The following is a 16397-nucleotide window of genomic DNA, read 5'->3' as shown; positions in this document are numbered from 1 at the left end:
ACGGGCCGGGCATGCCGTACTGCGGCCGGGGGGATCCAAACAGTTCAAACTCGTAGGCGTATTCGCCCTCTACGAAGCTCGGATAATATTCACCGTCCACCAAATCCGGACGATAGCCATGCGAATCCACATTTGACTGTGATTTTCCGGGATCAGGCTGGGGGTCCTGCTCGGGCTCTGCCTGTTGCGGAGAATAATATGCCGTCGGATCCGGATCCAGCGCGCTCGCTGCGTTCGATCCCCAAACTTGCTGCACGTAGGGAGGGATTACAGTCGACTGCCCTCCAAGTAAATACGGCTTCCCGCAGCTATGGTACCATTGTGTATACTCCAATGATGGTTGCAGGTCGGTAGTCATAACCATCTGAGGAATTCGGCGCAATCGATCGTTCCACAGTGCGACATATTTCCGGTGCTTAATTCCCCAGTCCAATTGAACTCTTCCTCTCTTTGTCAAGCCGTGATCATCCCCCAACTGGCACGGCAGATCCGGGATAGGTTGGATGCAGCCAAACTGCCGAAGCACCCGATCGCCGTGATACCACTCGACGACGTTGAAATTTATAATTGGTGTGTTGGTACACCATATGTGGGAACCAACGAGTGCGAACGAGGGTACAACTTTGTAATTTCTGGCCTCCGGTATGTCATCCATATAAACTGCATGAGTAATAACATTGTAACGAGTTCAACTGATAACATGTGAATAAGATATAGAAATAGAATAGATGTCAGAAATATTAGAATAGCAGCTTACCCCTTCCCGGGCATGCTGTTCAATCCTGAGGTGGTATATCGGGACATCACTCGACTTCCCGATGCCTGAATGGGTCGTCCACCTACAAAAAATAGTATAGGGTTTAGGGTTGGTAACATTACCATATATATTATGACTACAAATAATGACAATTTATATTTTATCACCTGAGTGGCAGTGGATACAAATAGGGTTGGTGACTAACGTGTGCCAAAAACGACATCCGATAAAGCGCCCATGATTGCAGTAGTATGAGGCATCCGCCGATGTCTTTAACTTGCGGCTCTGTCGCCCGACAAAGCTCCCGGTACAGCGTTGCTAGAACGGCGGAACCCCAGCTATACGACCTAGCAAAGGAGAAATCAGCTAGCAGGGGCAAGTACGACAAATGCACACTGTCTCCATTTGCATCAGGCATGAGTACTGCCCCTATCATATGCATGATGTACGCTCGAGCAGCGCACATCAACTCACCTTCAGTGGCGGTCGCTGATAATCCACATATTTTGGCTTTTAGCCATGTAAATTTTATGCCGGAAAAATATTTATCACCATCCTCTGGTGACTCTCCAAGGAGTTGATAGCAAACTGCAGCCGGATCGGTGAATGAAGATACTCCCGTTACAGGACTCCCGTCAATTGGGAGCCCAAGCTGTAGTGCAACGTCCTCCAAGGTCACCGTGCACTCCCCGCACGGAAAATGGAAAGTATGGGTCTCCGGACGCCACCGCTCCACAAGCGCAGATAATAAATCAAACCGCAAGTCGGAGGACCGGATCAATGCTACTGACGCAAATCCGGCTAGCTCCAGGTACGACATAAATCGTGCATCCAGAGTTATCTTTAAAACACTCACACGACCCCTTAATACTCGGAACGAGTCCTGATAGTGTAAAATTACAGAAAAATATTACGATAACATAATTTATTTGTATATACTGCTAATATCGTTTTTAAATAAATAGAACTTCTGATTAACAAATAATGAATCATACCTCGTTATTAGCCGCATCAGATATGTGTCTAATATCGCTTCGTATCAATCTAGCCATTGCGATGCCTGCAAGTTGAACAAAAAATTAGTAAAAAAATCTTACTTCAGCCATTTATTCATATTTTTTTCTCCGCATTTTATTACTTTAAAAAATATCATAATTTCTAATTTTATAATTTTACATTATTTTAGTGCATAATGACTGAAATTTATTACTCTAGTGTGCTATTTAAATTAATTTGGTGTAAAAAATAATCCTTACCCCTGCCCTTTACTCGTATTATTTTCTCGATTTTTATTACTTTAAATAAAAATATATTATTCTCGTATTTTATTGTTTTATATTATTTCAGTACATTTTCTTTGAAATATTTTGTATTAATTATTTCTGAATTACTTTAAAAAATATCATAAACTTAGTCTTTTATAATTTTACATTATTTCAGTGCATCATGTTTGAAATTTATTAATTTAGTGTGTTAAGTGGGAATAAAAGAAAATAATAAATAAGGAGGGATTAAAAGGTAATTAGCCACATATTTGTGCCGCCTTTTTTTCCCTCCATCACCCTTTTTTTTCCTCTATTATTTTGGTAAATAAAGAAAAAATTTATAATATTTTGGTATTTTTTTTGTAATATTTTGCTAAAAAACCCGCAATAAACCCTTTCCCCTGCGCTTTGGTCGTATTATTATTTTCCCGATTTTTATTACTTTCAATAAAACTATATTATTTCCGTATTTTATTATTTTATATTATTTCAGTACATTTTGTTTCAATTATTTGTATAAATTATTTTTGAATTTTTTAAAAAAATTTACTAATACACTCTTACATCGGCCATTTGTTTGTATTTTTTTATCCGCATTTTATTTTTTTTTTTTAAATATTGTAATTTTTTATTTTATAATTTTACATTATTTCAATTTATTATGTTTTAAATCTATTACATGTGCATTTTTCGTATTTTTCCCGCATTTTATTATTTTCGATAAATATACAATTCCCTTTTTTCTTTTCGGATTTTATGTTTTCTTAAATATATTTCTTTGTCATTTTACTTTTAATGCTATTTTCCTAAAATTTTAATTTCAAATTCCTAAGTAAATTTCATAAAAAAATCTCTAATCAACATACAATGTACATACCATTATTTTTTCATTCTAAATATATTTCATAAAATATATATGCTAAATAAAATAATAAAATAACTATAATGTACATAACATAAATTTTAAATACACAAATATTACAAAAAAAATTAAATTTATAAATAAAATTACCTTCTTCTTTTTTCTTTTTTTTCCTTCCTTCCCTCTTCTTTTTCTTTTTTTTTCTCTTCTCCTTTCCTTTTCTTTCCTTCTTTCTTTCTTTTTTCTTCTCTTTTCCTTTTCTTCTTCTTCTTTCGTTCTTTTTTTCTCTTCTCCTTTCCTTTTCTGTCCTTCTTTTTCTTTCTTTCCTCTCCTTTCTTTCTTTCTTTCTTTCTCCTTCTGCCCCCCACCATCGACCCCCTATTATTAACTGGTGCCGCCAATGGTATTGGCACCATTGGTGCCGCCAATCCCATTGGCGTGACTAGTAAACCGTCACATCGATCTGATTTTTTTGCAGGTTTTTGTTTTAGTTTTTTTGATATATTTTGACAAATAAAAAAATATATATTTTGGTAAATAAAAAAAGTTATAATATTTTGGTAAATTTTTATTTTTTTATAATATTTTTGTAAAAAACTCTAAATTCTAAACATAATATTAATATATTTATGTTTGTTTAAGTTGTTCTCAACTTTAAATAAGAATTTAAAATTTTACTTAAATATGTTCATATTTATAAAAGATTAATTCAAACTCATTTTAGATTCATTAATATTATTTTTATTTTTAAAAATATTTATATTATATTATATTATATTATATTATATTATATTAATATTTAATAATTATATATATTTAAAGTTTTTAAAGTTTATATTTAAGTAGTATTATATATTTAGTACAAGTTTATTTTTGTAATGTGTTTTAAATTACATAATATATAAAAAGAACATAATATAAAATATTAGAAACTTAAAAATGGGTTGGGTCGTGCTTGGGCCTTAAATGTTCAAGTCCGAGCTTGACCCATATTTTAAACGGGCCTAATTGTTTTGTCCAAATCCATTTATTAGGACTAATATTTTTATCCAAATCCTCTTAAATTTCGGGCGGGCTTTCGGGCCTAAACGAGTAGTCCGAACCATGAATAGCTCTAATAGTCACCCAAATTTCTAAGCATTTTTTTTGGTCTCCTACTTTAAAATTTTGTTATTTTAGTCATAATTTCATTTTGTAGTCACCTCACTTTTAAAATACTTTTTGTCATTAGATGAAATGTTAGCATTTCTTATTTTGATTATTATAATAGCAACATGATCTTTAACATTTTACACAATTCATTAATTTGGTCATAATTTTAAAAAATTCAATAAAATTTTATCTCGATGTTTGCATATTCAATTAATTTAGTCATAATCTTAAAATTCAAAAAAATTATAATTATAAAAATTTCAAAATAAAAAGTACATAAAATTCAATTTTTTTATTATAAAAGTTCAAAAATATTTAAAAAATAATATATAAACAAAAATATATCTTGTAAAATATTTAAACATATTAAAAATTTAAAAAAAAGTGTTGAATATTTTTAATATTTTATAGTATATTATTTTTATATAAAAAGTTACAAATTTATTTCTCCTCATAGTTTTCTCTTTGGACTTTTTTATTTTAACCCACAACCACCATATTTAGAGCGGTCGTTTTAGGCGCTTGTTTCATCTTTGCCCACAGGCACCACCGATGCGTTATGAGCAAAATAATTGAATAAACAAAATAGTAGCATTTTGCTTTTGTTGTTATTTTTTGTTAAGTTTTGTTATCTTTTTGTTATAGAATTGTTTAAGTGAAACAATACGTTTCCCTTTAGCGATTGGTTGTAAAGGTATTAATAGATATGAAATGCGGTGATTGGGTATTAAAGATAGGAGTAGTTACTTTGTTACCCACTAAAGAAATCATTCCAAAACTCTCATATCTCTTTCTCACACACACAATTGTTTTCGCTATTCTTTTCCTCCTTCCTTCTTTGTGAATTACTTTGAGTTGCATCATTTGGGTATCAGAGCCAGGTTATGGTTGGTGGTGATAATGCTTCTCACACTTCAAAGGAAAACTAAGAATTAGAGAAACAAATTGATGCTCGAATGCAAGTGTTGCATGATGAAATCTTGATTGAGATCAAGTTTGAGTTGCAAATGGAGATCAAAGGGTTATTTGAAAATTATTTGAGTAAGTTAGAGCCTTCTATGGAGGGTATGGAGATAGTGATTCACCCTATGAAAGCAAAGGCATTTTAGGTGCTCTTCTAGAGCTGCCTGTTAAGGAGAGCTGCCTGTTAAGGAGGTTGTCTAGGATGCTAGTGGACGCGTGGTTGTTGAAGATGTTGGTTTTGGACCTAGTTGAGGGGGTGAAGCTGTCAATAAAAATCATAAGTTGAAGTGTCCTCGCTTTGATGGGACTTGTTTAAGAGGGTGGTAGTATAAAATGAAGTAGTATTTGAGGGAGAATTTGTGCTTGAGTCTACTAAAATTAGGACAGTGATACTTCAACTACAAGGGAAAGTTTTATATTGGCATCACTTCTATTACCAACAGAAGAAAGGGTTTCATTGTTGGAATAGGACTCTTACCTCAAGTAAATGAAGGAAAGGTTTGCCCCTAATACGTTCCAAGATCCAATTGTTGAGTTAGTTTCCTTGAAGTATAAAGGAACATTAGATAAATACTATGAATCTTTTGTAAGTATTCTCAACCAGTTGCAATTGTCAGAATTGTATGCCCGTAGTATTTTTATTAACAATTTGAAGTTGGAGATAGGTTAGTATGTTAGATTTTTCAAACCTAAGGACTTAATTGAGAGTTTGCATATGGCCAAGAAAGTCGATTCTATTTTGTTGGCTAATCAGAGGAGCGGGCTGCTTCTTCTTGGTCTTTTTCACCCTTTACGATTAGTTAATTGTTTCCTAGTACAGGGATTGCTAAGAATTCTTCTCCAATAGTAGCAAGTTAGGTTTCCAGTTAAGGATCGACATTAGCTAAAACTTTTCGTGTGAGTGGTGGATCGAGGGCTAAGCTACCTTCTCTCGCTGAAATTGAAGATAGGAAAAAGAAGGGGCTCTACTATTGGTGTGGGGCTAAGTTCATGCCTAGCCATAGGCAATAGGTGATTGTATGGATGAAAGAGAGTATCTTTGCCATCTGATTCTGTGGTGCTCCTACTATTTCTCTTCATGCTATGTAGGGCACTACTAGGGGCAGTACCATGAGGGTGAAAACCAAGTTTGTTGACCATTCAGTAGCGGTACTCATTGATTGAGGGAGTACTAGCAATTTCTTGAATGTGAAATTGGCTAAGATGTTGGACATACATGTTTGGAAGCAATATAGTTTAAAGGTGACTGTGGCTAATTGAGGTCTTTTGTTTACCAATAGAATATTTAGGGGGTCCAATGGGAATCTCAAGGCAATGAATTTGTTGTTGGCTTTGAAAGGGTATGATGTGGTGCTTGGGGCTCACTTGCTTATGGAGTTAGGCTTCATTACATGGAACTTTACTTCCCTTTAATAACTCTAGAATATAGATTTATTTCAATAGTTTTAAGCTTATATTTTAATTTCAAGTTCAGGGTGGTTGAAACAATTCTTGTTGTAATTATTCTAATTTCTGTTAAGTAAGACTAATTGGAAATTGTTATTGGAATAATGAACTTTGGTTGATTTATATGCTAAAACATGAGTCTTTCGTCCATAAAGGTGGTTGATGGATTTGAAGGGAAGAAAGAGTTGAAGTTCACATGCTAATGCTCAATGTTGCAACAATATTGTAGCATTGGGACGATGAGGTCAAGCCCAATAGTGTACATCTTTTGGATGCCCAAATTAGTTTCATCGAGCTTCATAACACTTCTTAACCCAATAATGGAGAGAACTAACCAACTTCGATAGCCCAAAATGTCTAGGAGAGTTCAACCGTGTAACGCTCTCTACTCGACCCGAACCACCAGATCCATATATTGGATGTTACAACACAAAATAGAAATTTTATATAACAGGCGTAAACTATATCTAAACATACTTCATAATACTTTGTATTATTATTTAATATAAAAGAGAATATCAAATAATTAAATTAAGGTATTAAACAGTGTACAACGTTACAACATAAAATTTTATTAAAAATAGACTCTTTAAGGCATGGTATACTATACACCATACTCCTAAAATGTCTTCTGTATGCATAATAACCCAACTTGCCGTTTCACTGGCTCATTTTTAGCTTGGTCCCTGCTAGCAACCCCACTCTCACAATAGGACCTGAAGCATGAACAAACACTTGTAAGTTCATGAGAATTTCTCAAGTTTTAACACATAATACCTTGGATCCTTTCTAGTTGAACTTCTCATCTTGAAAATTTCGAATTACATCATTATCTTTGGCAAATACTTTCCTAATATCAGATATATACTTATACGCCAACTTTCATACTTAACGTATCAACTCTCGCTTCACTCCTTGGCTTAATTCATATCTTACTAGATGGTATATATCTTACTCATTCTTAGAAGAATATCTATACAAAGCCCACTTTCAACAGATTCTTCTTCAAAAAAATATTGAATGTTTTTCCTAAAGATTTTTATTCACAGATATTATTCTTTAGTGGATAAGTAAACTAACTGATCTTTTAAGATGAACTCCCTACTGATATTACATTTGGTGGATTCTCATACTGAATTTGATAGCTATCAGACTACCAATCAACTCATATCTTGAATCAACCCTAAATCAAACTTATACTGATGATGAAATTTTCTAGATCATCCAGAAGAATTCCAAACGACTTAGATTCTAGATGGCCTCTAAACGAGACATGAAAACCATTCAAATATGGCGGATACCAGATAACTCAATTTTCATCTGTACATAGTGTAGAAAAACTCAGTTTAGCAAACACTTAGACCTTTCATAAATACGAATACTCCAATATCCAGTACTAATAGACTACTATGGCAGATTCCCTCTTTAGAAATACAGATGCATACTCTCTTTCAACAAACGCCCCTTAAAGCTCATTCAATTTTATCCTAAGACTAAACAAACCAAATTAACTTTAGACTTATCAGATCTTTATCATAGAATTAGCTATCGAAGAAATCTCAAAACTTACCCAGATCTTGCGACAAAGGCAGTTAACCAGATTCTGCTACACAGACATCATCGGTTACGCCACATAGACGTTACAAGATTCACCACAAAGGCAATACAGAATACGCTACAAAGGCTTATAGATCATACCACACAGGCATCACATAGAGTTGCTTGTTTACTGTCTCCACATGCTTTCTAAGAATGTGCTATGGGTTTCTCCCTCATGGTCTTATGCATATCTTCATGTCATGAGTTGTCAGTCCGGTTTACATCTCAGCGTAGGCATTACAATGAATATTCTCATTATCATATTATGCCATGGGTCTCAACCACATAGACTTACACATATTCATGTCGTGATATGTCAGTCCAGTCTTCATCTCATTGGAGGCATCACAATGATTATTCTTGTTATCATTGTGATCTTCCAGTTTAGTTAGCAATGTACCTACCTTACTGGAGGCATCACAAAGAATGTTTGTTCTTCCCACACAGAATACACTTACCCATATTCATGTTTATACTTGAATTGTTCATATTATCTTAACAAAATTCATCTTTCCATACTTGGTACTCACATGAATTTACATCACACATCTTTTATTCATACAATAACTCATTTACCTCGAATGTGAACATGCAACAACATTACTATGCTTCACACACTTACCAGTTATCTATGGTGATATTAACATGCAAATTTTTAATACAAATTAACTTATATGAGTCAGGATAAAGACTCACTTGATACTCACTTATACTGTAGCTTGGAGTTCAAAACTCGAACATCCTTCTCGAACCAGCAACAACAACAAGAGGTGGGACATCCACTGCGTAATTTTAAAACCTTAGCTTCCAACTTAATAAAAGAGAAGAGAAAATATATGTTTAAGAAGAAGAAAAATAGAGTAATATTGAAGAAAGTAAAATCATCCAGATGATCCATCCTCACCATATATATACACCGAGTACCTCTTAATGGCCCTTGACAAGTGTCAAATGCATACAAAAGTTGTCATCTTAATGTCTTACAAAAATTGGAGAAAATATAAAAGATAATTTGATGTAGATATTATTTGACCGGTCAATGTTGGAAAAAAACCCAGTTTGAAAACAGTTTTCTTGGACAGTGAAAAATTAAAATTTTGAAAATCAACCCAGTTTGTGATATTTATAGCAATAAACCTTAACCGAATTCGTACTTGTGTTTTCGGATAAGCGAATCCTTGATTTTTTTTTACTTTCAACCAAATGATCTTCTCCATTATTCTCGTACCAAGAACTATTTCGATTGTGGGCTTGAACCAATTGAGTTGAAACACAAAGTTAGAAAAAAATTCCTTTTGGGGTGAAAACGAAAATTCTCTCTTCCTTAATAGAAACTGATAAAATTTTTATTATGAAAAATATGTTTATAAGTTGAGAATAAATTCTCTCTATTTTTTATCAGAATAACAATCTCTCAAGAAGTTCTGTTAATAACTCTATCGGTGTCATCTATTTATAAGAAAAGAAGGTAGAACCTTGTAGAGTTGTAGATGTTTATTTTAAATAGAAAAAGAACATCCTACTTAGATTAGGAGAGGGGTGAATGACTCACCCTTGTATTTCTACTATGTTTACCACCGTTTTCATGTTATATGAGGGGTTTTATGCTTCTCTCACATCGAGTCCAATTATGAGTACTTCTTGGGCCTTTTTGACCTAGTACTCTATAAAATGATCCTACATGATTCAGTTTTTCTATTTCTCAAAATAAAATTTAATATTTCTATATTAAATAATTTTCTCACCAAAATTTTGACAATTTTACCCTCGATAAAATTATAACAATTTTCCCTTGAAAAAATTCGAGAAAATGCGTTCAATATGTCACAACTCAACATGTTCACTAAGAATGAATGATTTAATTTCATTTTCAGGCTTTAAAATAGTCCAAAAACATAAACTTATTTTTCCATCATTTTTAAGTAATCCTATATAGGATTGTAAATTTACATTTTCATTTCCATTTCCATTTTTGAAAACCTACATTCATTTCCAAATGATTCTAGTTCTCCATTTCAGAGAAAACCATAATCATTCATTAATGTTTCCCATTTCTCTTTTTCTATTCATTCCATTCATTTTTGTTCAATCACGTAATTCATTTATGGTTTGAACGAGCTAGTGGAAGGACCGATTGGACATATGTAGTTGAGGCTCAAATGATTTATAATTAAGTTTTAGATTTCTGCCTATTTATTATAAACTCATTTAGTCACGAAGTCATTCCACTATAGTATCGTGAATGAGGTCTCCTTAACGACATACCATTACGAAAGTTATTACTCAGTGCTTGTCCAATCAACTTGTCATAAGTGTGTAACCCTCATAGGATATCATTGATCTCTTTGGGATAATATCCGCTCTCCTAATATTATCCTATTTTATCTCATGGTAACCATTACATCTTCGTTCATGAAAAGTAAATCACTATCAAATAATGATCAAGTAATCTATCACAAAGACGGATGACCCATGACCGCATTTACTTTTCATCAACCATGTAATGCCAATGAGAGGATATCATTTACCCATGCTTTGGACTATGAATTCCACTGTTGTGAGTGATGCTACATACTATAGAAGTCATACACCCAACACACCAGTTTTTCTCCTTATCTATTTGAATTTAGGTTTTTACTTACATCAAAGTGTAAGAGTCACACATACATAGGTCGCCATCCAATCAAGATTTAGATATGCCACATTATGAACTTCACAAGTAAATAAATTCAAAAATAGATTTAGGATCTATTCTGCTTGGGTCCTGTCCGATGTAATATCAGTCCAATCAATCACATCTATGTCTTTATCTTATAAAAGTCATCCGCTTTGATGCCCAAGACAAGGCATCTCCCTCATTGGACTTGATAGATGACATATTAGTCTTTTAATCAGTTTGCTCATTTCTGATTAGACTAAGGACATGTTTAGGTTCATCTACTAATATAGGCTATCTTTCTATACTACAATCCGACCACGTAATACTGCTTAGTATTAGTTAAACATTTAGACAACCAATGAGCAACATTTTCTTCAATTTTGTTTTACGTGCAAAAACCATGTGAGAAAAACTATACAAAGTATATTAATGTAATTAATGAATTTGTTTTATTAACCAAACAGTTCAAAAAAATTACAAGTGTATATTGGCGAAAATACTATACTTAGGGCACTAGATACTTAGGGCACTATATCCAATGGTCAAACCATTTAGTTGACCCTCAATGAATCACGTTACAGAAGCCCACATACATATTTGTAATATCCCAAAAATTGGAGGTTAGTAGAATCGAGTTTGTGAATCGAGAGAGAGTGGTCATGCCTTAATTTTTGAGATTTTCTATTCATTTTTAGAAAATAAATAAGGTATTAGTTTGTTGGTTAAGAGTTAGTGAAACGTTTTTTGAAACTCAAGTACAAATCCCTTCTTTTGCATCATTTTTATTGTTTTGCAAATTTTGCCTTAAACCCTAGTATGTGACATGCATTGTTTTTAAAATAAATATTGAAAAATTATTTCAAGAACTAGAAAAAATCCCAATGGTTAAAAGAAATATGAGAAAGCATGGAAATTAGATGAGGTCCTGAGTTTGAATCATTTCCCTTGTGAAATAATTAAATTTTGCAAAATTCCTTATTTTTTTAATGTGTGTGCCATCCATACCCTTGAACCCTAAGTATAAATACAACTTTTGATTGTATTTTTAGCCTTTAATTCAAAATTTCCCTACCCCAGCCGTTCACCCTCTTCCTCTCCTCTTTTCTCTTCAATTTTCTTTCTTTCTCCCATTGTTGTCGTCATTTACAATTCCCATTTTACAATATCTTTCTCTTTCTTTTTGCATTAAGATTTTGCATCATCTTCTTTATTATATTGCTTCAATTTATCCTCATCTAAATCAGTCCCAAATCTAAAATCTTGAACCCCAAGATCGATCCCGAATATTGCCAAGAAAGTGTCATTACCGTTTCTCTCAACTAGCTTGAGTAAGATCTCTTTTCTCTTCAATTTCTTCATTAATATTGTCAATTAAAAACCAAAATTTCCAGATATGTAATTTGGAAGATTTTAAATGATTTCAAAGGTATTTTTTTTCTAGATTTTTATGAGATTTCAAACCGTTTTAAAATCAGCCCCAATTTTGGCCGCCATGGGTGGTAGTGTGTGCGCCTATGTGCAAGAAAGGGGGTTGTTTTGTTTCTTGGGTCTTGCCCATATTTTTCTAGCATTAAATTGTGTTATTTAAGCCTCCTAATCAGAATTTAATCACATGTTAATTAGGGAGAGATGTTCTTGATCAATTAGCCAATCAGATCCCACAAATCATGAATTGTAAGTGCAATTAAGGATAACTAGTTTGTTATTTCGACATAGTTGTTGGGTAAAGGTTATGAATTAATTAAATTAATAAATTTAATAATTAAATAACTATTGATTTTTTAGTATATTATTGAATTAGGTGCTAACCCTAACACCACAAATCATCCGTAATGGTGAAGAATGATTGTACGTACGGTTTGTATCGATACAGTGTAAGGAATCTAACTAGTTTGGATTCATAAAATATTTATAATTTCAATGATTGGTTTGAAATCATAAGTGGGTGTTTGGGGACTGATTTAATGGTAAATTGATTAAATTTATATTGAATTTTGGTTTAGGTTCGTTTAAGGAATTATTAAGGAAAATTGGTAAATTCGTTAGTGTGCTGCAAAGAAGCGAAAAATAAGGTGTGGGTCTTAATGTAACACCCCCAACTCGGCCTGGACGTTATGGGTGAATCTGGCGGTGTCATATGGTAGTTTTTTTTGAAAAATGAGTTGTCTTCGAAAACCTCTTATCTTTACCACCTCTTTACACTCTCTTATGTTTAATTCCAAGACGTGTCGATCAATTTCAATGTGATTCATATTCAAAAGTTATTCTCTTTCAAAACGTTATTAATTTTCAAAACATCACTTATTGCGGAAGCTTTTCAAAATAGTTTGCATGTTTGTGCGAATTTTGTTAAAATGTTTGATCTGTTTTGAAAACTCGATTATCTCTACTGCTAGTAGTTGTAAATCAAAACAATAAAACCCCCAAATTAAAAATAAAACCCAAAGAGGCCATTATTACAGTAAAATACCCAAAATAAAATCAAAATTATAATTAATTACTAAGTCGAACTAAATAGGTCGTGTGGCCACCGTTGAGACCTCCGTCGCATCGATCTTCCTATGTCTGGGATTTCCTGTACAGTCAAATCAAAAGGGTGAGTTTACGAAAACTCAGTGTGTAATCCCATATAAAGCAAACAGTCAGAAGGCAATCTCAATCTGGGCCTAAGCCCATTTCAGTGCAATTTTAGTTTCAAATAGGGCCATAGTCCATTACAATACAGAAGCAGTCATGCATTTGGGCCTTGGCCCATTACAGTATCAATAATCGATGCAGTAACAAACATACAGTTTCAAATCCTACTCAGCCAGCCTCTACACTCCAACTCCGTCCAACCTTATACTCCATGTGGGGATATAATCAACCCACCCAACCCTACACTCCAAAAAGTACCGAATGCGGCACTAAACAATAGTTCACAGCAGAGCTGCCAGTAACTTAGGCTCAAGGCCTTTCAGTACACTTCCTCTGAACATTGTAATTCCCCAACCCAATGTAATGCAATATACAGATATGGCATGCTGTAACATAATATCATGCATGTAAATAGAGCATACAGTATCAAATCATGGGGACATCATCAGGCTTAATCATATCAGTCATACAATCATTTCAGTCAATTACCGTCCCTACAGTAGGTCCACAGTTAACTTGGACGACCCGTGCAACCTTATCAGTCAAATAATGAAATTGGGCCTACGAGCCTATGAAGTTCACCCGTGTGGCCCACATGGCCCAAATTGGACTTGGCCTCTTGATCCATTTTAGTGTAACCCATGCTAGATAACTATTCATATGTGTTTCCACTATTTACTTATATAATCCTTCAAAACTGTCTACTTGAGTCACTATTACTAAATTATTTGTATCTTAAGCTAAAAGATTCTAAATTTTGATCAGATTGGGGCATGAGGTGATTAGAGCAGTTCAAATTTTGATCAGATTGGGGCATATGATGATCTTGAATCAACAGGAAAGGGCAGACAACATCTTGGGACATCGACAGAGTACTGTAGATCTAATAAACACATCTCAAACTCAGAAAGTTTGTATAGAGAAGTTCAAGCTGCGATATCTGGGGCATCCAATTTTTATATTGAATTTGCTATTCTTGGAATACTTCATTCTTTTCCAAGATACACATTCCCAATAAATTTCTTTGTTATCCTTATTTACTATTTTTTGATAATCTATTCCTTTCGAGCTATGCTCAGAACCAATTGTATTCTCATCCATTTTTATACCCTTTTTGCAAGCATGTTGCATTGGAATAATGATGAATGGACTAATAAAACTTTCACAAAGGAAGTTTTGCATATTACTCTAGAAGTTTTTAAATAATACAGGAACCTGAAACAGGACTATTGTTTATAAAGCACCATGTGTAAAGGTTGGAAATCTGAAAAGGAAGAGTCTAAATTAGGACTTTCTCTTTGGATTTTGTTGTTAAAAACATTGATTGAACAAAATGACAAAGCTTAAATAAACAAGTAAGCAATGATCACCAGATAGTAGGAAGAGGTTTCCTCGGAGAATAAAGCCTTCATTTATGCATGAGCCTTTAGTACGATACCCTGGGAATGGTGTAAGGGACCAGAGAGATTTAGATCTTGTATCCTTGAATTGTGATAGAAGAGGATCGAGAAAAAGCCATATATTCCTACCTTTGGGTTATAGTGGGAGAATGATGGTACAAATTTTGCACCCCAATGGATTGAACTTTGAGGTTTACAGTGGGGGGCAACCTGACTAAATGTTTCTTCAGAAAAGCCTGCCAAGTAAGAAGGCGTTGTAGCACATCAGTGTTAAAGCCTTAATAAACTTCGAGCAATGACAACCTAAGTGGGATCATTCTCGAAAAAAATATTAAAAAATTATGCATTCGTGCAAACACCATTCACACATGTCTAGTTAGGAGCATTTGATTCATTTTATGCCATCCTAATCATTAGGCATAATTAGGTTCATTATACAGGTCATGTTCCCCAGAGAGTAGATCAGTGAAGACAACAGATCTTGCCTTCCTACACCGACAGCGAAGCAGATCGAAGACACCAACCTTGCCTCCCTGGGTTGTAGCGGAGCAGGTTAAAAATAGCAGATCTTGCCTTCCTGCACCGACAGTGAAGGAGATCGAGGACACTAGCCTTGCCTCCCTAGGTTGTAGCGGAGTAGGTTAAAAATAGCAGATCTTGCCTTCCTGCACCGACAGCGAAGCAGATCGAAGACACCAGCCTTGCCTCCCTAGGTTGCAGCGGTGCAGGTTAAAAATTGCAGATCTTGCCTTCCTGCACCGACAGAGAAGCAGATCGAAGACACCAGCCTTGCCTCTCTGGGTTGTAGGGGAGCAGGTTAAAAATAGTAGATCTTGCCTTCCTGCACCGACAGTGAAGCAGATCGAAGACACCAACCTTGCCTCCCTGGGTTGTAGCGGAGCAGGTTAAAAATAGCAGATCTTGCCTTCCTGCACCGACAGCGAAGCAGATTGAAGACACCAACCTTGCCTCCCTGGGTTGCAGCGAAGTAGGTTAAAAATAGCATATCTTACCTTCCTGCATCGACAGCGAAGCAGATCGATGACCTTAGCCCTATCTCCTTGAACAACAGTGGAATAGGTTGAAGATTGTAAGTCCTATCTCCCTGGTCAACAATGGAATAGGTTGAAGATTGTGAATCCTATTTACCTGAGCAACAGTGGAGTAGGTTGAAAATAGCAGATCTTGCCTTCCTGTACTGGCAGTGAAGTAGATCGAAGACATCAGTCTTATCGCATTGACATTGCAATGGAAAAGATTGAGGCCACAACGGCTAATCTTATTTCCCTGGCATTGTAGCGAAGCAGATTGAAGCCACGACGGCGAATCTTATCTCCCTGGCGTTAAGGCTTAGATTAGCTGAAATGGAGCGGATTGAAGCTGTGGGCAGCGAATCCTATCTCTTTGGCATTACAGTGGAGCAGATTGAAACCATGATGGTGAATCTTACTCCCCTGGCGGTGTAGTGGAACAAATTGAAGCTATGACGGTTAATCTTGTTTCCCCAACATTGCAATTTAAAAGACCAAAGATGGCGAATCTTATCTCCCTGAAGTTGCAGTGGAGCAGATTAAAGCCAACAATCCTATCTCCCTGAAGTCGCAGTGGAGCGGATTAAAATCACAGATCTTATCTCTCTGAAGTTGCAAAGAGTAGA

At 34.6% G+C, this 16397-nt stretch overlaps 1 protein-coding gene across 1 annotated transcript; it reads right to left on the bottom strand.

Moving 5' to 3' along the window:
• Window positions 1-920: 920 nt before the first annotated feature.
• Window positions 921-1809, bottom strand: LOC121222060 (protein MAINTENANCE OF MERISTEMS-like). Its single transcript, XM_041101952.1, has 2 exons — window positions 1753-1809; window positions 921-1640 (listed from the first exon to the last, which is right to left on the bottom strand). Exons 1-2 carry the CDS (start codon window positions 1807-1809, stop codon window positions 921-923), a joined length of 777 nt encoding a protein of 258 aa, XP_040957886.1.
• Window positions 1810-16397: the final 14588 nt, after the last annotated feature.

The sequence above is a fragment of the Gossypium hirsutum genome, chromosome D10 (assembly GCF_007990345.1).
Source record: "Gossypium hirsutum isolate 1008001.06 chromosome D10, Gossypium_hirsutum_v2.1, whole genome shotgun sequence".
Lineage (NCBI taxonomy): Eukaryota > Viridiplantae > Streptophyta > Magnoliopsida > Malvales > Malvaceae > Gossypium > Gossypium hirsutum.
Note: the sequence above shows the minus strand (reverse complement) of the source record. Positions and strands in the feature narration are given on the sequence as shown.